This window comes from Sorex fumeus, unplaced genomic scaffold (genome assembly GCF_029834395.1).
Source record: "Sorex fumeus unplaced genomic scaffold, SorFum_2.1 ptg000128l, whole genome shotgun sequence".
In the NCBI taxonomy this organism is placed as follows: domain Eukaryota; kingdom Metazoa; phylum Chordata; class Mammalia; order Eulipotyphla; family Soricidae; genus Sorex; species Sorex fumeus.
The window spans coordinates 1,998,800-2,020,444 of NW_026606185.1; the positions used below are offsets into that span (position 1 = coordinate 1,998,800).

The 21,645-nt window shown below is 64.5% G+C and overlaps 1 protein-coding gene across 1 annotated transcript; it reads left to right on the forward strand.

Moving 5' to 3' along the window:
• The first annotated feature begins 258 nt into the window (after positions 1-258).
• LLGL2 (LLGL scribble cell polarity complex component 2) lies at positions 259-21,645 on the forward strand. Its single transcript, XM_056138051.1, has 26 exons — positions 259-350; positions 7,115-7,203; positions 12,253-12,350; positions 12,996-13,077; positions 13,486-13,601; positions 13,737-13,895; positions 14,906-15,068; positions 15,157-15,289; positions 15,405-15,459; positions 15,848-16,002; positions 16,979-17,196; positions 17,405-17,472; positions 17,583-17,736; positions 17,818-17,922; positions 18,141-18,433; positions 18,521-18,671; positions 19,002-19,152; positions 19,517-19,633; positions 19,780-19,946; positions 20,146-20,410; positions 20,492-20,645; positions 20,771-20,799; positions 20,945-20,992; positions 21,083-21,125; positions 21,207-21,268; positions 21,350-21,645. Exons 2-26 carry the CDS (start codon positions 7,129-7,131, stop codon positions 21,355-21,357), a joined length of 3,069 nt encoding a protein of 1,022 aa, XP_055994026.1. The 5' UTR covers positions 259-350; positions 7,115-7,128; the 3' UTR covers positions 21,358-21,645.

Genomic DNA, 21,645 nt, shown 5'->3' on the forward strand with positions numbered 1-21,645 from the left:
CACGGGGCGCGGCGCGCTGTCTTGCGGCCAGGTGCGCGCAGGTGAGCCCGGGGGCGGGCGCCGGGACCGCGAGCCGATTCGCCGGGGGCCGCGGCCCCGCCCCCGCGGGCTCCGGCGCCGCCGATTGGCCAGCGCGCGGGTGGGGCGGGGCCCGGGCTGCGGGCCGGGGCCCGGCGGGGGCGCGGCGCGGCTGCCGGCCGACTCGCCCTTTATGTAAATACGCGGCCCCGCCCCGCCGCACCGAGGTGAGCAGGAAGGAGCCGCAGCGGCCGGGCCGGCGCGGCGGGGCGAGCGGAGCCGGCGCGGGCGCCCAACGACGCCGGGCCGCGCGGGGGCCGGCGGGGCCGCAGGTGAGCCGCGGGCCGCGAGCCTCCGGGCCGGACTGGGGGCGGGCCGGGACCCCTGGGCGCGCGGGAAGGGCCGGGACCCCCGAGCGCGCGGGCAGCGCCGCGCCCGCTCCCGTCACTCGGCCGGTCGGGGCGGGCGCCCGGTCCTCGGGGAGAGTTGCGGCCGGGAACTTTCCCGGCCGGTCCCGCCCGCGGCCGCCAGCGCGCCGCGCGGGGAAACAGGTGTCCGGGCGCGGAGCGGGTCCCGCGCACGTGCGGCGCCGCCGGCCCCACGACCCTCCGCGCGCGGCGGCCGGAGCGCGTCCCGCGGCGGCCGAGCCTGGCCATCTGGGCCCCGGCCCCGCCGGCCTTTGTGCCTGTAATCTCCGGACGCAGGAAGCACGCCCGGGGAGGCGGCGGGCGCGGGGCCTTCCTGCTCCGGGGCGCCGCGGACACCCCAGGCGAGCGTGCCGGCGACCTGTCCCGCGTCTCCCGGCCGCGGCGGGGGCGGGGGGCGTTTGCGCCGCGGCTTCCTTGGACTTGGGCGGGAGGGAACTTTTCTGCCTGGCTTGCGAGTGTGCAGAGTTGGCGCTGGCCGCGGTCACGTTGAGCCTCGGCTTGGGCAGAGCTGACTTGAACCGGGACAGCAGGGGGGGCGGAGGCTCTCGACGGCGACAGGTGAGCTCGGGGCGGGGCGGAGGCCCGGGGCCCCTTCCCAAGGGGTGCAGGCTGGCCTCACCTGGTCTCTGGAGACAGACGCTGGGCAGCTTCAGGCTGCAGGCTCCATGGGGCCGCGGAGGGGGTTCTGCCCTGGGAAGGCGACATCGGGAACCCCAGGTGGGAGGGACACAGCCGCTCACCCGGCCCCGGCCCCGGCTCGCCAAGGTCAGAGGAGGCTTTTGAGGAGGACAAGCCTGTTTGGGGATTTGGGGCCACACCCGGCGGTGCTCAGGGCTCACTCCTGGCCCTCTCTGCTCAGGGCTCACTCCTGGTGGGGCTCCTGGTACCATATAGGGTCCCCGGGATCGAACCCGGTCAGCCACATGCAAGGCAAGCAGCAGCAAGCTGCTCCTCCAGCCCTGTGTTTGTGTGTTTATTGGGGGGGAGGGTTGGGTTTTGTTTGTTTTTGTCCACATCTGGCGGTGGTGCTCAGGGCTCCTCTCTGCGCTTGGGAATCACTCCTGGCAGGCTCCAGAGACCACATGGTGGGGAGGTGGAAGCCACCTGGCGCCCTCCCCACTCTCCTAGCACCTCGGCCCCTGTTTTGTTGTTTTTTAAGGAAGAGTGTGGAGAGATGACCCCTTGTTCCCATTTCATGGAAGGCATATTGGGGGTTTCTTAGTTTTGCCCATCAGGTTGCCGGGTTGGGGGTGCGGTGCTGACCTCAGCAGGCCCGGGGCCATGGGGGAGGGGTGACACTAGTCAGCATGGACAGGCTTGGGGGTTCATTCTGCACCCCTCCAGGCAGTCAGAGTCCCCTTTGAAGTCATAGTAATGAAATGTAAATGATTAGTAAGTCTTTAATTCACTGTAGCACACTGGGAAGGCCCATAACGCTGGAGGGCCCCTGTGGACATAAAGGGTGGTCAGAGGGGTCCGGGCTCCCCCCACCTCTATGAAAATACTGCATCAGAAAATGAGTAAGAACACAGCCCGGAGGGCATTTGCCTTGCACGTGGCCAACCCAGATTGGATCCCTGGCACCCCATATGCCCCCCCCCCCCAGCACCGCCAGGAGTGATTCCCTGAGTGCAGAGCCAGGAGTCAGCCCTGAGCATCGCTGGATGTGGCCCAAACCCCAGAGCTTCCACCAAAAATAGATGAATAGTAAGCACTAAGAACAGACAGTGAGGGGTGGGGACACTCGGTCCCCCCAAACCCCCGCCTTCCCCGCCTGCAGCTGTGTCAATGCCCAGTCACTGCTGAGCTGAGCCTTGTGGACCTTGTCTGGCTGATGGGCGCAGAGAGGCGGGTGTTGGCGGTGCCAGGCCAGGGGCGCCCCCCCACATGCACCTCCTGGTTGGCTTTGGAAGGCGGCACCTGACTCCCTCTCCTATGCTCCCCAGAGGCTGGAGCACAGCTGTGGGGTGGGGGTGCAGAGCCCAAAGGGCCCCACCTGCTACCCTCACCCCCTCCACCCCCCCCCCCCCGCCAGGTGGGGGATAGAGAGCAAAGGGCACAAGCACCTCCCACGTTGCAGCTTTTCTGGAAGCTCCAGGCAGCTCCCCACACGCCACCCTCTGCGCCAGGATGGTTTTGTTCTAGTTTGGTGTTTTGGGGGGGGTGGCCACACTCAGCTGTGCCGGGGTCTTACTCCAGGTGTGCCCGGAGCCCTGTGCAGGCCTTCCCACCATGCTGGCTCTTGGTGGGCCTCCTGCGAGTCTGCCCGCCCACCCGGCAGACCAGGGGACACACAGGGAAACAGCCCCAGCTCCTGGGGGTCATCGCCTCCATGGCTTCCCCGTGCCTGAGACTCCAGGCACTTCTGTCCCCCGCAGTCTGTGGAAGTGGGGGCCTCCTCGTACCTTCCCCAGTGGGCCCTGTTGCTCCCGCCCTGCCCTCCCTCTGCCCTGGCATTTTGTTCCGCTCCCCTGGGGTGCCCCTCCCTCCGCACCCTGCCTCTCCGAGGAAACTGGTCCTTCGAAGAGTCACCCCACTCTGTCCCGCCCCCTCCCAGGAAGACCGAGAATTCTGGAGCTGGGAGAGGCCGCGCTGGGCGTGGGGACAGGGAGCGGGGAGGTGCCTGACTTACCGGTCAGGAATCCAGCGGACTCAGGACTGAGCTACCCGCCTCTGGGCGCCAGACCCACTCGGTGCCCGGCCAGGACTCAGGGCTCCTGCGACCTGTCGCTGGACACCGGACCTGCTCGATGCCCAGCCAGGAGACTGTGTGCCTGGACACTCCTGGCTAGGGCACTGGTGTCCTTGGGTCCCAGGCAGGGACAGCACCAGGACAGTCTCTGTGATAGGGCCCGCCCCCGCCCTGGTGCCCCGTGGGCTTGTTGGGTGTGTTGGCGTGAGCAGAGAGCCACAGGAGGGTGTGCAACCTGGCCCAGAGTAGGGGTTGCTGGCCTTGCATGGGGAGCAGTGGGGAGAGAGCAGGGAATTAACGGGGATCCTCGCGGCTTGACCGATGGGCACCTGCTTGGCATGGGAGGTCCTGGGTTCCAACCCCGGTGCGCAGAACAAAAGTGATTCCAACTAATTAGGAACAACCAACTGTCTGTGGGGGCTTCCCCTTTTAAAGCAGGGCGGGGGTCCAGAGAGGTAGCACACAGCCAACCCAAGCTTGATCCCCAGCACCCCCATAAGTCCCCCCGAGCCCCATCAGAAGTGACCCCTGAGCCAGGAAGAAGCCCTGAGCACCAGAGCATTGAGGTAAATGAGAGCAGGTCTGAAGTCATGAGTTTGATCACCAGCACCCAAAATAAAGACATTTTTCAAAACAGTGGTTAGGGTCTGGGAGCGGTGGCTCGGTGTGGGCCCGTCCCCAGTACCTGTGGTTCCCCTGAACCCCCAAACCAAACAGCTGTGGCCCACACAGACAGACATCAGTGGCAGGGTGGGCTTTGGGGGCACGGTCCCACTTGCCTCACGCTGCCCTCCAGGGACTGGCGTGTGCAGCTCCTGGGGCCACACTCCATGGTGTTCCAGGAGCCACGCAGGCCAGCCTAGGCTCTGACTCGAGGCCTTGCGTGCTGGACATGCCCTCAGCTGCCCTGCCACGCCCCCAGCACCAGCTGTTTGAGTGACGGGCCTGGATTGTCAGCATGATGTTCTTGAAGTTCTTTCCGGGGGAAACTCACCTAGACTCTTCTTATTTTATTTTTACCACAGACTGGAGCAAAGGCCCTGGGACACAGACCTGCACATCCTCAGGTGCACAGCCTGATGGATTTGTCTGGAGTGTTTGGGTTTGGTTTTTTATTTTTTGTTTTTGGCTTTTTGGGTCACACCCAGTGATGCACAGGGGTTATTCCTGGCTCTGCACTCAGGAATTACCCCTGGTAGTGCTCAGGGGACCATATGGGATGCTGGGAATCGAACCCGGGTTGGCTGCGTGCAAGGCAAACGCCCTACTCGCTGTGCTATTGCTTCAGCCCCTTGTTTGGTTTTTTGGCTTTTTGGGTCACATCCAGCGATGCTCAGGGATTACTTCTGGCAGTGCTGGGGGATCCTACGGGATGCTGGGGATCGAACCTGGGTCAGCTGTGTGCAAGGCAAACGCCCTCCTTGATGGACTATTGCCTGACCTGGCTGTGTTTAGGGAAACACGCAGTGCCCGGGACCACCCTTGGCCCTCAGCCTGCAGAGCCTATGCCTAGCCCATTGACCTGTTCCCAGCCTGCACCTGGATTCTTTGGTTTTGGGGGCCTCACCCAGAAGTGTTCAGAGCTTCTGGCTGTGTTCACCCAGGGCTTGGGAGACCCTCTGTGATGTCGAAGACAGAACCCAGCTGAGAGCCTTACCCACTGTGCACTCTCTCCGGCCCTCACCCCAACTGCCCTGCCTGCCGGCCACTCCCAGAACCAGCTGTTTCCTGGGATGTGTAAAGACCTGGCGTTGTGAGAGGCCTCTGGGCGACAGCCGGCCCTCACTGCCCTCCACAGCACCCCCCTTACCTTCCCGTCCCACCGCCAAGGAGATGCCCTGCCTGCCGGCTCAGTTGCTGAGCTGCTGCCAGGGCCCTGGTGCGCGCCTTGGGAGATTGGGTTTCCCGGGGCGACCGGGGCAATCACAGAGCAGTTGCGGTGTCTGAGCCGGCCTAGTCCAGGTGGCCCTGTGGCACAGGGCCCTGCTTCCCCCTGTAGCCCAGGTAGAGGGGCACCCCCGAGGGTCCCCCAAGTGGCTCAAGCACAGAGCCAGAAGCAAGTCCTGAGCACCATTGGGCGTGGCCCCCAGAGGCCAGGGGGCTGCTGTGCAGGAGATGGGGTGGCTGAGAGGGGGCATGGGCTCTGGGTGGAGCTCCCATCAGGCTGTGCGCCTGAGGACGTGCAGATCTGTGTCCCGGGGCCTTTGCTCCAGACTCATTTGGGATGACACTTGGGGCCCAGGCCCAGACACCCAGAAGGCCAGAGTGCTGGCCTCACACACTCCCTGGGCTGCCTCTCATTTCCCGTATCCAGTTCATCATGGGCAGCGACAGGCTGAGCCCAGCGGGTTCCGGCCTCTTCCCAGCCTGTTCCCCTCTTCTTCCCCCACCCCCTGGCATCCTACCAGTTGCCCCTGGCCTCGCGCTGGGCCCCCCTCGTTCTGTGATCCCACCAGTCAAGACATGCCGTGTGGGAGGATGGGGTTGGGGACCAGGATGGGGCTTAGAGGGCCCTTGGGCACTGCCCCCAGCACCAGCAGGTCCGGCTAGGGTGCCCCCCCAACAAGTAACTCCCAGGGACCCTTGGGGCCAGTATGTTCCAGGCTTTCTGGATGGGACCTTGGCTGTGTTGCTTGGGAGGCAGAAGCACTGGGACATGCTGGGGACCTGCAGACTGTTGGAGTCTGGCACAGGGCTGGCAGGGGTGGGTGCAGAGGTGTGTAGGGATGGGTGCCGGGTGTATAGGGCTGACCTTTGACCCCTTTATCTTCTGGCATCCTCCATTTCTGCCAGACACCCCCACCCCCACTTCCCAGAACCACTTCCTGTCACTCAGGTGTCATATGGCTGTTCACAGTCCCCCTCCCCCACCCCCCACAAATGAGGAGCAGGAGCTCAAGAAATGATCTCAGGCTTCTGTGTCCATGCCTCTGCCCTGTGGAAAGACAGGCCCGGGGCAGGGGTGAGGGAAGGGGGAGCAGGAGACAGGGTGACTGGGAGGAGAGAGAGGGGGGGGAGTGAGGCCCGGAGGCCCGTGGAACAGCAGTCCACAGGGGGCTGGAAGACCATCTCCCGGCCCTGGTCATCCTGGTCACCTCCTGAGCACTGTCCCGGGTCAGGACCATCTAGCAGGCTTTCTTGTGGCCTCTGCTTCAGCCCCTGTGAGCTAGCAGGTCTGCACCTCACCTGTGAAGGCTCCCCACAGGGGCCTGGGTTCAGGGCGTGGGCTGGCCACTGTGCCCAGCTCTTGCTCCCAGAACTCCAAGGCAGAAGGAAAGGGCAGCCACACTGCCAGCTCTGCCCCCGCCCTTCAGTGTCCCCAGGGGCTGGGCTCAGAGGGTGGGGGTGAGGGACGCCCCTCCAGCCTTCCTCTGGTGGGGGAATGTCCAGAGGAGGCAGACTGTGGCCTCCTCCAGGAAGCCAGAAACTTCAGGCCGCGTGTGGGCCCTGCTCCCTACCTGTACCCTTACCGCCCCCCACCTGCCCTTCCGGAGCTGAACCTGAGCCACTTCCGGCTAGGCCCAACCCAGCTTTCGGGACAGCCCCTTGTCCTGTGGTCAGCGGGAGGCCGGGCCCAGGGCTGCCGGAAGCTGAGCTCCGTGATCCTTCCCCTTTCCTCCTGGGATGATCCAGAAATAGTCTCCCCTTGAAGGTGGGGGTGCATTGGGATGGGGGGAAGGCTGAGTCCTTCCCTGGACTCTGTCTGCTCCACTGCCAGCTGCCTGGTGGCCCCTTGCCCACATGGGGTGCTGGCCTGGGCCAGCTTCTGCGTTTCTCTGCTTTTCCAGCACCTCCCACGGTTTCCCTTTCTGTTTCCACCGAGTTTTATGGGTTTTTTGAAAACAGGTTAACAATTAAGCTAATTGGCCTCCAGTGGCCGCTGCCCTCCTGGTGCCCATAAAGCGGACGGAGCCTGGGGGCGGGCGGACCTGGGGTGCCCTCTCCCCACACCCACCTGCCCTTCCCCTTCTTTCAGGGGGCACCAGCAAGATGAGGCGCTTCCTGAGGTCGGGAAACGACCCCGCGAGAGAGATACTTAAGCAGGACCTCTTCCAGTTCAACAAGGTAAGAGCCGTCCAGCCGGCCTCAGTGTCCCCACCTGGAACAGCAGCCTGGAACCTGGGCCCCAGCATTCTCAGGGCTGGGCGGGAGGAGGTGGGAGTCTGTGACGTGCCCGGGGTCCTCCTTCCTGAGGCAGACAAACCCCCCGGGGAAGGAGGTCTGGGTGGGGAGGCTGTGGCCCCCCACCCGGAACTGCTGGGCCCCTGGGGTGCCCTGTAAACGAGAGGCACAGCCACTTTATGAGCCCCAGCCACCAGCGCCTGGGTCATTAGCCTCCTGTCGGGGCTTTGATCTCAGCCCTGCCCACCCCCCCCACTTCCCCTGCCCCAAGGTGGACTGCAGGAAGAGGGTAACAAGCATGCGTGTGTACACGCACACAACACATACGCGCACGCACGCACACACACACACACACACACACGTACACTTCCTGTGGGGGCGCAGCTGGTGGTACTGCCCAGGCCTTCTGCCCACTTTGCCTAGTACCCACGCCCCTTCCGCGGCTGCTCCCGAGCTCCACCATGAAATTAGGTCACTGGGGCATAGCCCAGCACCCCGCGAGCCCAGAGACTGCTGCACCCGAGGGCCCCCCCGAGGAGGGAGTGCTCCAGGGGCATGTCAGGGTGAGCCGGCCCCCCAGGTGCTCTGCCATTTTCCTCCAATTTTTTACAAATTGGGGGAGGCCAGAGCAATAGTACAGCGAGTTGGGGCGCTGGTCCCGCACACGGCTGTCCTGGGTTCAATCCCCCAGATGATCCCCTGAGTACTGAGCCCGGAGTAAGACCTGAGCACAGCTGCGTGTGGCTCCCAAAAATGAGGGAGGAGGGGCTGGAGCGATAGCACTGCGGGTTGGGCATTTGCCTTGCACACGGCCGACTCGGGTTCGATCCCTGGCATCCCATATGGTCCCCCAAACACCGCCAGGAGTAATTCCTGAGTGCAGAGCCAGGAGTGACACCTGAGCATCGCTGGATGTGGCCCAAAAAGGCAAAAAAAAAAAAAGAGGGAGGGTGGACTGGACTCTAAGCAGTCTTGGGGTCTGGGTGCCACTCCCATCGGTACTCAAGTCAGTGTGTGGTTCAGTGGTCTGGCTCAGTGGTCCTGGGGATCAAGCTCATGTCCTTACGTTTGTTCAGAACCCCCGAACCATCTCCCTGGCCTGCTGTGATTTCCCGGACCATGGGCCAGGGGAGTCCAACCTTCCTATGTGAGCCCCTCCCGCAGGACAGAATGTGGGGAGCTCAGGGCCCCAGGGCAGCCCCCTCTGCCCCAGGGGGAGGAGCTGTGGTGGCAGGAGTGGGCCTGGGAGCCCCCACATCCTGTCTCAAGGCTGGGTCAGGGTTCCCGGGTGCTTCCTCTGGGACCTGATGTCGAAAGGGTGACTGACCCTCTACAGGCCCAGCCCCAGGGGTGGATTCCTGGCCAAGTCCCAAGGGGCAGTGGGTGAGGCTGGGTGGCATCCCCCCTCTCCCAGTCAGGGTCCCCAGATTTGGCCGCCACCCCTTAACTGTCTGGGGCGTGGGAGAGGGCCCCGAACTTTCCCTCCTGTTCTCATGGGTAAATGAATAGGCCTTGGGCACCACCCCGGGGCTAGGGGAGGGGCTGGGGGGTCTTCAGGGAACACTTTTGTTTATGGGGACTTTAGTTGGGGTGGGGGACAGTGGCTCCAGAGGAGCCAAAAATTCCACCTCTCGCCTGGAGTTACAGAGCCCGCCTGGAGTTACAGAGCCCGGGAAGCCAGGGAGGGGCACTGCCTGCCCCCTGTTGTGATGCCTCAGGGTCCCCAGATCCTGTGCCTGACTCTGGGTGGCTGAGAGGATTTAAGGGGGTCGGTATCTCATCCTGGGAATGAGAAGAGGGACAGTGACTGGTGCGGGCTGGACAGACACCTGGGTTCGAGCCCTCTGGGTCACTAGGAACCAGTCGAGGAGCCCGCGGGGCTGGGGCGACCAAGTCTTGGTCACCCAAATGCAGGGCCAGCAGTCCCAACTTGTGGGGACCAGCGAGGCGGCCCTGGGGTGTCCACAGCTGCAGCTCCGGCCCGGCCTGGCCCCCAGCTTGGCGCTCCCAGTGCTCAGGTAAGATGGCCTCTGTGCCGTGCACAGCCTTGAACCTGGCAGCAGGACTGGGAGAGCAAAGGCAGGATAAGACCAGACGAGGTTGGCCATCACCCTCAGTGGGTAGGGTCCCCTTCTGCAGGTCAGGGGATGTGGGGCCTCCAGGGAGGGCTGTGAGCTGCCCCTGTGGGGTCAGCGGACTCCCCCGGTGCCTCAGTCTCTCCACCCGTAGGGTCGGTACTCATCAGCGCCCCAGCAGCATCCAAGGACCACGCAAGACATCCTGGACACCCCAGTGGGGCAGGCTGGGGGTACTCACAGCACAAGGACAGAGCAGTAGGACAGCGGGGAGGGCCGTCAACCCAGGTTCCATCCCTGGCGTCCTCAAGGGTTCCCCAAGCACCACCAGGAGTAAGCCCTGAGCATCGCTGGGTGTGCAGGTCACAGGGCAAATTCTAAAGGCTTTATAGGAGTTGGGGAGAAAGCCAAAAAAGAAAAAGGGCAGTGCTTTTGCCCAGTCAAGCCCTGGGGATCCTCCCTGCATCCCCCTCCCCCCCCCCCAGGGTTTGTGGGGGGACTGGGCACCCCACCCAGTCGGCTGTGCAAACAGCTCTGAGCACACAGGCTCCTGCCCCTGGTGTGGGCTGGCAGCTCAGAGCACCTGCGCCCTGCTCCCCACCCACAGCATGCTGAACCTGGGGATCCCCGGGGTCCCTCCCCACTCCCTCTGCTCTGCCCCTTCCAGGAGTCTGAGCCAGAACTGGGGGCAGAGGCCTGTGGCGTGGCTCCCCCAGCCCCCAGCCCCCAACTAGGCTCAGGCTAAGGTTGCAGTCTGGCGCCCAGACTGCTTCCCGGGCTCCTAGTCAAAGGCCGCTTTGTTCTCCCTCCCCGGGTCACCTGAGCCAGGTGGCTGGGTGGGGGCAGGGCCAGGACTGGGGCTGGGAGGGCTGGGAGCTGCTGGGAGCTGGGGGAGTCGAGTCTGAGGGTGTCTGGGGGCTGCTCTGGCTACCTCTCCCATCCTGGCTGCAGCAGACTTGGGGTTGCCCTGGGTTTGCTCCTGGCTCTATGTTCAAGAGTCACCCCTGCAGGTCACAGGGCAAATTCTAAAGGCTTTATAGGAGTTGGGGAGGTGGTGGCAGCTGGACATAAGCCTCTGGGTGCTGACCTGCCCGCAGACCCTAAACCCGCCTTCCCCCTTCCCAGCAAGCCCCCCCCCTCCCCGCACCTCAGTCTTGCTGGGTGTGGCTTGTGATCTCCTATTGGCGTTTGGAACACCACCCCCCCAGCCCCACCATATTTACATTTCAAGCCTCCCTTTGAAATTCCCGCCCCTTTGTTTGGAGTCTTACACTTCCCTAGGTGCTGGGGGGATATAAGATATAAGGAGGGTCAGAACCGGGTCGACCCAAGCCTTGTGTGGGGGAAGTGCCCTAACCCTTTGTACGCTCTCTCACAGTTATGACTGTGGGGACAGGGGCACCAGAGAAGGAAGTGGCCTTCTGGGTGCTTCCGGGGTGGGGGGGGGTTGTCTCGGCCGAGAAGCAGCCAGCTGGGGAGTCCCGGGCCCCGCCTGCACAGCCAGCACTACAGCAGGAGTGGCCCCTGTGGCATGGGGGGTCTGGGGGGCTCCCACTCTTCTCACTGGCTTCTGGCCCAGAGGCTGAGGCCGAAGTGTCTAGAATAGACTTTCTCGGCCAGGTCCCTGACTAGTGCTGTTAGCTCTGGCACATTTGCGGGGCCCCATGGAGCTGTCCCTGGCTGCGCGAGTGAGCTGGGCAGTTTACTCTCTCAGGCTGTCTGCTGGGATTCCTAAGACAGAGATAAGCGGCTTGATCCTCTCCTGCAGCGGGTGACCCTGCGGGGAGGGAGCCCCCAGCCCCCACCCATCCCACCCCAGGCTCTGGCTCTTCTACAAGGCCAGAGCCTGGCAATGATTAACTGGTGGTCCGAGGGCTCTGGAGGGGCCCCTGGGCACACACCAGCCCTCACAGCTTCCGGAGGCCCGGTGCCTCCTCCGGGAATGTTTACATTCCTGCCCTGTCTCCAGGGCTGCTCCCGCTCACATTTTTCACATAGCTGATCCTGAGGCCTGGCAGGGGGCGGGGAGGCCAGGGTGGCTCCCCCCAGCTGCCCCTTCAGGTAGAGCCATTGCAGGGCAGCACGTGTGCTTCCCCAGAGACAGACTTTGGGAGGACAAAGGGGTCACACCGAGGCCACGCCTGAGCAGCCACTGACTGCCCACCTCCCCCTGGGATGGCCCTCCCACAGAGGACAGTCCTCTCCTGTGTCCTATGTCCAGCGGCCTGCTCAGATAGCTCTGAAGAAGGGCTGGAGACAGCCCCACCCCTGGGTGTGGCCCTGAAAACAAAAGTCTAGTCTGAGACCCAGGGGGCAAGGCTTCCTGAAAGGTCACATGCCCTGCCCAGGAGTCCCCACACAGGGCACCTAGAGTGGCCCTAGAGGCCCCACCCCAGCCCAGCACCCTCTCGGCTGGCTCTGCCAGTTCAGGCCCAGCCTTCCAGTCCCCCTGGGGAATGCCTCAGTGGGCGTCCAGGTGGGGGTGTGGGGGACCAGGTGCAACCAGTGTCTCAGGCTTCGGAGCCCCAGCTTGGTCCCGAGCATCACACTGCACACCCCCCTCAGCTGCCCACAATAGTGGTGTGGGGGGACTAGAGGGTATCTGGGCCAGTCCTGCAGTCAGGGTCCCACAGATCACTGTGCAGGCCTGCAGGAGGGGTGTGTGGGGCAGGGTGGCTTTGTTTCCCTGACACATGCAGGCATTCTGCCCTGTACGATTCTGCTGGAATAAGAACCGCCAAGAGCTTGGAACACTCCTGGAGGGGGGAGGGAACCGCTCTCATGAGGCCCCGCCTACGGGCTCCGCCCCACCCACCAGGCGCCACCCCCCCATGGGGCTCTGCCCTCATGCAACCCCGCCCTCCGTGGAGGGAGTTGTAGGGGTGCAGACTTGCCGGGGTTCTGGGTTCTCTTGCAGACAGTGGAGCATGGCTTCCCACATCAGCCCAGCGCCCTCGGCTACAGCCCGTCCCTGCGTCTGCTGGCCATCGGCACCCGCTCCGGAGCAGTCAAACTGTATCCTCCTGCCCCTGTCCAGGGACCGCGGACACACCCCCTCTCCCTCTCACACACATCCCGCCCCGCTGGGCAGCCAGGTCTCTGGGTTGACCAGGTGACCTGGGGTCAGAGGGGCCTTTGGGCAGCTACTCCTCCAGGTGTGACACACACACCCAGGGGGACAGCCGCCTCTGGTCTGAGGCTGCAGACAGTCCTCTGTGTCCCCTTTCATCCCCAGTGTTGGCTTGGGATTGGGGCTCAGTACACACCCCTTGCAGGCCTAGTGCTCAGGGGACCCCTGGGAGGTTCAGAATTGGGCCCTGGGTTTCAGGCGGAAGGCCGCTGCTGGTCCTGCAGTTGACCTGAGTTGGGCTTCAAGTCTTGGAACCCCCCCCCTCGTCTGACCCAGAGTGAGAGGGGTATTGGTGCGGGGTGGGAGGGCACCCAGCAGGTCCCTCCCATTCTCCTTTGCTGGGGCTGATGCCCAGGGGCCCCATGCGGTAGCCCTTGCCCTGCCAGTTAATCATTGCCAGGCCTGGCCAAGCCCTCTTGCCTGCCCTGTGATCATGGCTCTGGGGCGCGGCTGCTTTGCCCTACCGGCCCTGAGGCCCAGTGGGGCAGGGGTCCTGTTTGTGGCAGCTTTTCCTGAGCGACTGTCCCCAGCTATGGGGCCCCTGGGGTGGAGTTCATGGGGCTGCACCGTGAGAACAACGCGGTGGTGCAGATCCACTTCTTGCCCGGCCAGGTGAGGCCCCCCTGCCCCTGATTCCAGCTGGGGCACATGGGGGACAGGGGAGGGGGCGAGGGTGAGCTCGGCCACACGTCCCTGCTGGCCTAGGTCACACCATTTTCTGGCCACCCTAAGAATGGTTGAAGGAAGGGCCGGAGCGATAGTCCAGTGGGGAGGGTGCTTGCCTTGGCTCGTGGCTGACCCGGGTTTGATCCCCGGCATCCCATATGGTCCCCTGAGCACCATCAGGAGTAATTCCTGAGTGCAGAGCCAGGAGTAACCCCTGAGCATTGCCAGGTATGACCCAAAAGCAATAATGGCTGAAGGTTGGTGGGGTATCTTAGAAACAAGCCCTCCCCCACCCCCGTAACACCATTGGTAAGGCTGACTGTGGGCTCTCCTGCCTCGTGCCCCATCCCTCAGTGCCAGCTGGTGACTCTCCTGGATGACAATAGCCTGCACCTGTGGAGCCTGACACTCAGGGCTGGAGTGTCGGAGCTGCAGGAAGATGAGTGCTTCATTCTGCGGGGGACCCCCGGGTGAGACCCCCCCCCCCTGGCCTGGCAGCAAATGGGGGCGGGGGTGGGGGTGGGGTGCCCTGGCAGAGGCACAGTGAGGCAGCCCGGGGCGGCCCTGCTGACCACGGTCAACTCACGCCACCGTTGTATTGGCAGGGCCGCGCCCAGCGCCACACAGATCACTGTGGTGCTGCCACATTCCTCGCGGAAGCTGCTCTACCTGGGCACCGAGAGTGGCACCGTGTTCGTGGTGCAGGTGCCAGCCTTCCGTGCGCTGGAGCAGCGGAGCGTGGGCGCAGACGCCGTGCTGCAGTGGTGAGCGGGCCCGGTCACTGGTGGGCAGACGACCCTCTCCCCGCACCCCCAAGTTTGTGGGCGCCCATGCTCGGGGGGCCACTGAGCCGCGTTTCTGGGTAGGGAAGACGATGCTTCAGGTGACCAGGCTGCCCCACCCCAGAGGCCGGAGAGTCCTGGAACCCGAGCCTGCCCTGGGGGCAAGGGCCAATGTTCCGGGGCAGAGGGGTGAACATGGCTCCCACACTTTTGCAGACTAACTTTGCTCCCACCCGGTGGTGCTTGGGGGAACCCGCCAGTGCCAGGGGTGGAATCAGTACTCCCCACCTCATCCCTGAGGCTTCGGGGAACCAGGATTCAGCTTGGTGGCCTGGGCAGTGAGTGGGGCCTGCCCAGGCTGGGTCAGAGCAGGGCCCATCCCTCGGCTCTGCCACCTCAGTGCCCGCCTCACCTGTGCCGGGGGGGGGGGGGGGAGGCTTGCAGGTGGGGAGTGGTCACCTCACTGGACCTCCCCCCGCCTGCCCTGGGACCCCCTCCTATTAGTCTAAATGACACCTGGTTTTTTAGTGGGGTGTTTGGGCCATACCCAGTGGCACTCGAGACTGTACACCCTGCTGGGGATTAAACCATGGCGAGCTGGTGTGGCCACGTGCGGAGCAAGAGCTTCCCTTAGACTTAGCACAGTCCCCCCTAGACTAAGCACCTCCCCCCCCCCCCCACCCTCCAACTATCTCTGCCCCCAGCCTCATTGATTTTTTTGCGGGGTAGGATCATGCATTGCAATTCTCAGGGACTGCTCTTGACTCTGTACTTGGGGGTCACCCCCAGCGATTCTTGGGGGACCATGTGGTGCAGGAGGCAGTCTGGGGACACAGGCAGAGCCCACGCTGAGCGCTTCGAGTCTCGGCCTCACTGACCCCGTGACCCCATCTAAGTCTTTCCCCTGCGGTTTCGCTGCTGAGATCCTAAGCAGCTGTGGGGCGGGCCGGGCCTCCCCATGGGCAGGGTGGGCTCATGTGCCCCCCTCACAGGCTGCCTGAGGAGGCACGTCAGCGGCGGGTGTTCGAGATGGTGGAGGCGCTGCAGGAGCACCCCCGGGACCCCAACCTGATCCTCATCGGCTACAGCCGGGGCCTCATCGTCATCTGGGACCTGGAGGCGCGGCGCGTGCTCTCCCATTACCTCAGCAGCCAGGTGGGGGAGCCGGGATACAGCGGGGGGCCGGGACACCTGACTCTCGCGGGCCACCTCCCAACCCGCCCTGTTCCCTTTGGCCCCGCAGCAACTGGAGAACGTGAGCTGGCAGCGGGACGGCCGGCTGATCGTCAGCTGCCACTCGGACGGCAGCTTCTGCCAGTGGCCCGTGTCCCCGGACGCCCCGTCCCCAGAGCCCCTGCGCAGCTCTGTGCCTTACGGTCAGTGCCCGCCACCCCAGGATGCCCCCCCTGGCACGTTTTCACCAAGGCCTGAAGAGGGAGCCGTGGGCAGGGTCCGTGCCCTGGCAGCCTGCAAACTCCTCCCTCTCCCCAGGTCCCTTCCCATGCAAAGCTATCACCAAAATCTTCTGGCTGACCACGCAGCAGGGGTAGGTATGGGGCCCTTCCCCTTCCAGAACCTTCCAGCAGGTTGTCTGGATGGTAGATGCTTCCAGAGGGACTTGGGGAGGGACGGTGGCTCAGACCCCCAGAATACACCCTCCTCCTTTTCTCCTGGGGATTCGCTGGGGATGCCCCAGCTTCCTATTCAGCTCTGGACCTGGCTCTTTAAGCAAAATCTCCAGGGAGACATGGGGTAGAAGCAGGAAGGGGGCAGGGGGAGCCCTGACTGGAGGCTGTAGACTCACCTGCAGGCCCTCACCTCACCCCAGAGGTGTCCTGGGCTGTCTGCTCTGCCTGGGGCTGTCTGGGTGGGGAGGGGTGGAAGGATCCATCGGGGGCTGCAGCCCAGCCCACCCCTGCCCCTCTGTGCCGCAGGTTACCCTTCACCATCTTCCAGGGGGGCATGCCTCGGGCCAGCTATGGCGACCGCCATTGCATCTCGGTGGTCCACCACGGCGAGCAGACTGCCTTCGACTTTACTTCCCGCGTCATCGACTTCACCGTCCTTGGTGAGGCCGACCCAGCGGCAGGTAGGCCATCTGGGGCCTGCCCTGACCCCCAGACTCTCTGCATCCCTCTCTCCCCATAGCCCTGCACGCTCTGCTTCTTCCCCGGCTCTGATGGGGCTCAGCCCCTGGGTTGCGTTTGTATCTGCTGAGCTGGGGGATCCTGGTCTGGGTTCCGGGGGCTGGAGCTGGGTTGCCCTTGTGGGCCTGCCTGGAGCCACTTCCTGAGCTCAGCCAGGATAGCAGGCCGCAAGAGGGCCAGATGGACATGTGCGGGAAGCCTGATCTCAGAGGACTCCCCACATACACACAAGCCCCTGGCCTGGCTCTCAGGCCTCGCCCCCCACTTCCCTGACCCCCATCCTCAGCCTCCGCCCTCCTGGCCCCTGACCCCTAATGCTGGGGCACATCCTACTTCCTGGTCAGCAACAGATGTTGACGCTTGTTCTTCCTTGTTCCTGTCTAATCTTCTTGCTGATTATTTCCTTGTCTTGTTGCATTTGATTGACTAGATGAAAAGAAGTCAGGAAGGGAATAGGGGCCACCCCTGGGAAAACTTCCAGAAAGCTTCCGGTTTCTCCCCTTGGAGGCTGGGATTAGGCACCGCTTTTCTATACTCTATCCCTTGTGGGGAGTTCCTGCTCTTCCTAGTCCGTTGATCTTTCTCCTGAATGTTGAGTTGTGTCAAATACTTCTGCATGTTACTGGGATCCATGGCACTTGCTCATGATAGAGTTGTTTTGTTGTTTTGGGCTGCTCCTGGCTCAGCGCTTGGGGGTTGCTCCCAGTGGTGCTCTGGGACGGAACCAGGGCTCCTGCCCGCAGTCCCTGTGCTCAACCCCTAGCATTCCTTTCCTGAATTGTTGCATTTCAGAGCATCACTTATTCAAATGCTGATTCCCATGCTCAACCGGAGAGTGTCTAATTCTGTGAGGTGGATGGGAATGGGGCATCCTTCCCGGTAGCGCCCCCAGTCACTGACCCTTGCTTGTTCCCCCAGCCTTTGATGACCCCTTTGCCCTGGTGGTGCTGGCCGAGGAGGAGCTGGTGGTGATCGACCTGCAGACAGCTGGTTGGCCATCAGTCCAGCCCCCCTACCTGGCCTCCCTGCACTGCTCAGCCATCACCTGCTCCCACCACGTGTCCAACATCCCCCTGAAGCTGTGGGAGCGAGTCATCGCGGCTGGCGCCCGGCAGAACACCCACTTCTCCAGCATGGTAGGTGGGCCCTGCGTTGCCCCTCTTGGCCCTTCCGCAGTGGTGGCCTATTGAGGAGGCGCCAACCTAATTCGGGCCCCGCCCCCTATATCGCTCCTCCCACCTCTTGCCCTTCCCTAGGCGTGCCCATTGGTGGGGGCTACTCCCGGCCCCGCCCCTAGCCCGAGCTCCACCCCGCGCCGCCCCGCCCACCTCACTTCTTTCTTAGGAGTGGCCCATTAACGGAGGCACCAGCCTGGCCCCAACCCCACCCCAGAGGGATCTGCTGCTCACCGGGTAGGTGCCGCTGGTTTCCTCCGCTGCTGGTAGGATGGGAGGATCCAAGGTGCGGATCTGGGTCCCTGGCCCAGCCACACGCTCACAGTCGCGGGGGACTCTGCCCACAGGCATGAGGATGGCACGGTACGCTTCTGGGATGCTTCTGGGGTTTGCCTGCGGCTGCTGTACAAGCTCAGCACGGTGCGGGTGTTCCTCACGGACAGTGAGCCCGGCGACAGCCTCCCCGCGCCCAGTGAGGATGAGTGGCCTCCTCTCCGCAAGGTGAGGCTGGGAGCCTGCGGGGGAGGGGCTGGGCGCCAGGCGGGAACACTCAGCACGACCTGCTCCCTGCTCCCTTGCCAGGTGGGCTCCTTCGACCCCTACAGTGACGACCCCCGGCTGGGCATCCAGAAGATCTTCCTGTGCAAGTACAGCGGCTACCTGGCTGTGGCCGGTACAGCAGGGCAGGTAGCAGGCGTGGGGAGAGGGGTCTGCAGTGGGGAGCGGGGCCAGGATCTGAGTGGGAGGGGCAGCGGTCACAAAACCAGAGTCCCCTAGAGCTAAGGGCCAGCGCTGGGCAGTGACCTCTGTCACCACTTGGGTCCCCGGGCCTCTGACCCCCCCAGCCCCCTTTGGTCCCATGTCCCTTGGCGCAGGCGGTGTCAGCTCATGTGCCCCCCGCACAGGTGCTGGTGCTGGAGCTGAATGATGAGGCGGCCGAGCAGGTGGTGGAGCAGGTGGAGGCTGACCTCCTCCGGGACCAGGAGGGCTACCGCTGGAAGGGACACGAGCGGCTGTGCGCACGCCCGGGGCCCGTGCGTTTCGAGCCGGGCTTCCAGCCCTTTGTGCTGCTGCAGTGCCAGCCACCGGCCGTGGTCACCTCACTGGCCCTGCACTCCGAGTGGCGCCTCGTGGCCTTTGGCACCAGCCACGGCTTCGGTCTCTTCGACCACCAGCAGCGGCGGCAGGTGTTTGTCAAGTGAGCAGCCCCCCGGGCGGGAGAGCGCCTGGCAGGGACACCCCAGGCCGAACATGCAGGTGTCCCAACCACCTCCTCCGTCTGCAGGTGCACACTGCACCCCAGTGACCAGCTGGCCATGGAGGGCCCGCTGTCCCGCGTAAAGTCCCTTAAAAAGTCCCTGCGCCAGTCCTTCCGCCGCATCCGCCGAAGCCGCGTGTCCAGCCGGAAGCGGCGCCCAGTAGGGGCCCCAGGAGAGGTGAGTCCAAGGCTTCAGGCAGCCACTGCTGGGCCAGTCAGGCTGGGCTTCCTCTTCCCCGGGGAAGGCCACCTGCAGGCCGTGGAGCACAGGCTGTTCTCTTCTGGACAGACCAGAACAGAGCCAGGAGTGTCACCAGATATATTCTGATGCCACACACCCCCAACCCTTAGAGTCTTCCCCAAGGCACCGCACCCTCAGGGCCCTGCACTGAACCGTCCAGCCTGTTTGGCCAAATGTCATTGGGCAGTGCCCCCCAACCACTACTCGGGCGGACCCCAAAGGGAAAGTGGGAGCAGAGCCCACCCTGAGCCCAGCCCTGCCCCACAGCTGCCCGAGGGCGGCAGCCGTGCCGAGCGCACGGGCCTGCAGAACATGGAGCTGGCGCCTGTGCAGCGCAAGATCGAGGCCCGCTCGGCTGAGGACTCCTTCACCGGCTTTGTCCGCACCCTCTACTTTGCCGACACCTACCTGAGGGACAGTGAGTGGCCAGATGCGGGGAGGGGTGGGGGCTGTCAGCAAGTACCCCAGCTCCAAGCCCGTGGCCTGTCCTTGGCTGCTGCCCTCTGTGGGGGGGGGCGGGGGGAGTCATGCGTCTGCAGGGCCACTGCTGGGTGCTGGTGAAGTTCCTTCTCCGCCCCTCGGCCAGGGTGGGGGTGCAGCAGCTTGCCCCTGTGTCGGGAGGACCGAGCTGACCTGGGCTTGGGGCTCAGAGAGCTTCTCCAGCTACACCCAAGCAGTGGACAGCTCCGTCTCAGAGGGGAAAACTGAGGCTGGCAGGGCGGGGCTTGGGGAAGGGGAGAGTAAGCCCAGGCTCCTTACCTCCAGCTTTTGCCTCCTGACAGGCTCCCGCCACTGCCCGTCGCTGTGGGCCGGCACCAACGGGGGCACCATTTATGCCTTCTCCCTGCGTGTGCCCCCCGCCGAGCGCAGGATGGACGAGCCAGTGCGGGCAGAGCAGGGTGAGAGCCGGGGCGCATGTGGGCAGAGCTAGCTGAGAGCGGGCTGGCCACCGTTTGGGGTTTGAGCCAGCCCTGGGGGGTGTTGGCAGGGAGAGTAGGCTGGCCGCCAGGTGGGTTCTGAGCCTCCCCTGCTCCCCCTCCCACAGCCAAGGAGATCCAGCTCATGCACCGCGCGCCCGTGGTGGGCATCCTGGTCCTGGACGGGCGCAGCGTGCCCCTGCCCGAGCCCCTGGAAGTGGCCCATGACCTGTCGAAGAGCCCTGACATGCAGGGAGGTCACCAGCTCCTGGTGGTGTCTGAGGAGCAGTTCAAGGTGTCACACGGGAGCAGGGGGTGTCACCCGGGGTGGGAGGGACAGGAAATGCAGGCGTGGGGGGCTCCGGGCTCATCCCCCCCACACCACGTAGTCCCCAAGTGCTGCCACACATGATTCAAAACCCAAAAGGCGGGCAATGGGCCGTGGGAAGCCCCGTGCGGCTGCCGCCGCTGACTGCTACCCGCTGTGGTCGAAGGTGTTCACGCTGCCCAAGGTGAGCGCGAAGCTGAAGCTGAAGCTCACGGCCCTGGAGGGCTCCCGCGTGCGGCGCGTGAGCGCGGCCCACTTCGGCAGCTGGCGCACACAGGACTATGGCGAGCACCACCTGGCCGTCCTCACCAACCTGGGCGACGTGCAGGTGATCTCACTGCCCCTGCTCAGGCCGCAGGTGCGCTACAGCTGCATCCGCCGGGAGGATGTCAGCGGCATCGCCTCCTGCGTCTTCACCAAATACGGCCAAGGTGGGCCAAGGCAGGCGGCAGGGGTGAGGGGTAAGGGCGCCCGGCCCGGCCCCACCTCACCCACCTGACCCGGCTCCGCAGGTTTCTACCTCATCTCGCCCTCGGAGTTTGAGCGCTTCTCCCTTTCCACCAAGTGGCTGGTTGAGCCCCGGTGCCTGGTGGAGCCGGCAGAGAGCAAGAATCCAGGCCGCCCCCGCAACGCCACAGGCCCCACCAAGGCCTCGGGCCCCGCCAGGTGGGTGGTGTGGGGAACCCAGCCCCAGCCCCTCATTGCGGCAACCCCACTCCCTGCCCCTGTTAGCTCCGCTCCTGGGATCCTGAGGTCTCCTGACCCAGCCTCGTTGTCCCTTTCCCCCACAGGAACCCAGGGAGCCAGAGTGACTGTGACGGTAAGCCAGGCTGCCCTGTGGCTATGGCCGGGGGGTGGGCCCGGAGGTGCTGTGATGGGACCTGGGGTAGCAGGGAGGAGGAAGAGGGGCCTCCTGGAGTTGGGGGGAGCCCCTGGCCCTCAGTAGCTCGCTTTCTACCTTCCAGCACGACGGCCGGGCCCCACCATGGAGTGTGCCCTGCTCAGTGATGAGAGTGAGTGGGGGGCGCTGGGCCGTCCCACGGGGCGGGGGGACTCTGTGCGCCTGCCCGCCCTGGGGCTCAGCTCAGTTCTGTCCTGCACAGGGGTCCTGAAGGAGATCCAGAGCACACTGGAGGGAGACCGGGGGTGAGTCCCTGCCCTGACCCGTGGGGGCTGGAGCGTTGGGAGCGAAGGGGCCCTGCCTGACGCCCGGCTCTGCCCGCACAGGAGTTGCGGTGACTGGCGCGCTCAGAGGATCGCCGTGGGGTACCGCCTCAGCAACGGGGGAGGTAGGAGAGGGGGGTGCCGGGAGGGGCGGGGGGAGCCGAGACCCCTGCCCTGCGTGCTCCTGAGCTCTCATTCCTCCACAGCTGAGTGAGCGGACGCGGCGCTCTGCACTCACACTACTGGCCTGCTCTGGGCACGGCCCCACAGTGCCCCCCGACGGCCCAGGCCCCACCCGGACCTCCACGCTCTGGGCCGTGCCAGGGCCTGGGGGCCCCCCGGTTTGCACCCTGCTGCTACACCTGGCCATGGGGAGGAAGGAGGGACCCCAGGCCCCGTCCATCCTCTCCGCGTCAATGTTGCACACTTTTTAACCCCATCCCCCCTTTTGTAGCGGGCTGGACTTTAAATTATAAACTGTAACTGCCTCTGGGTGGAAGAG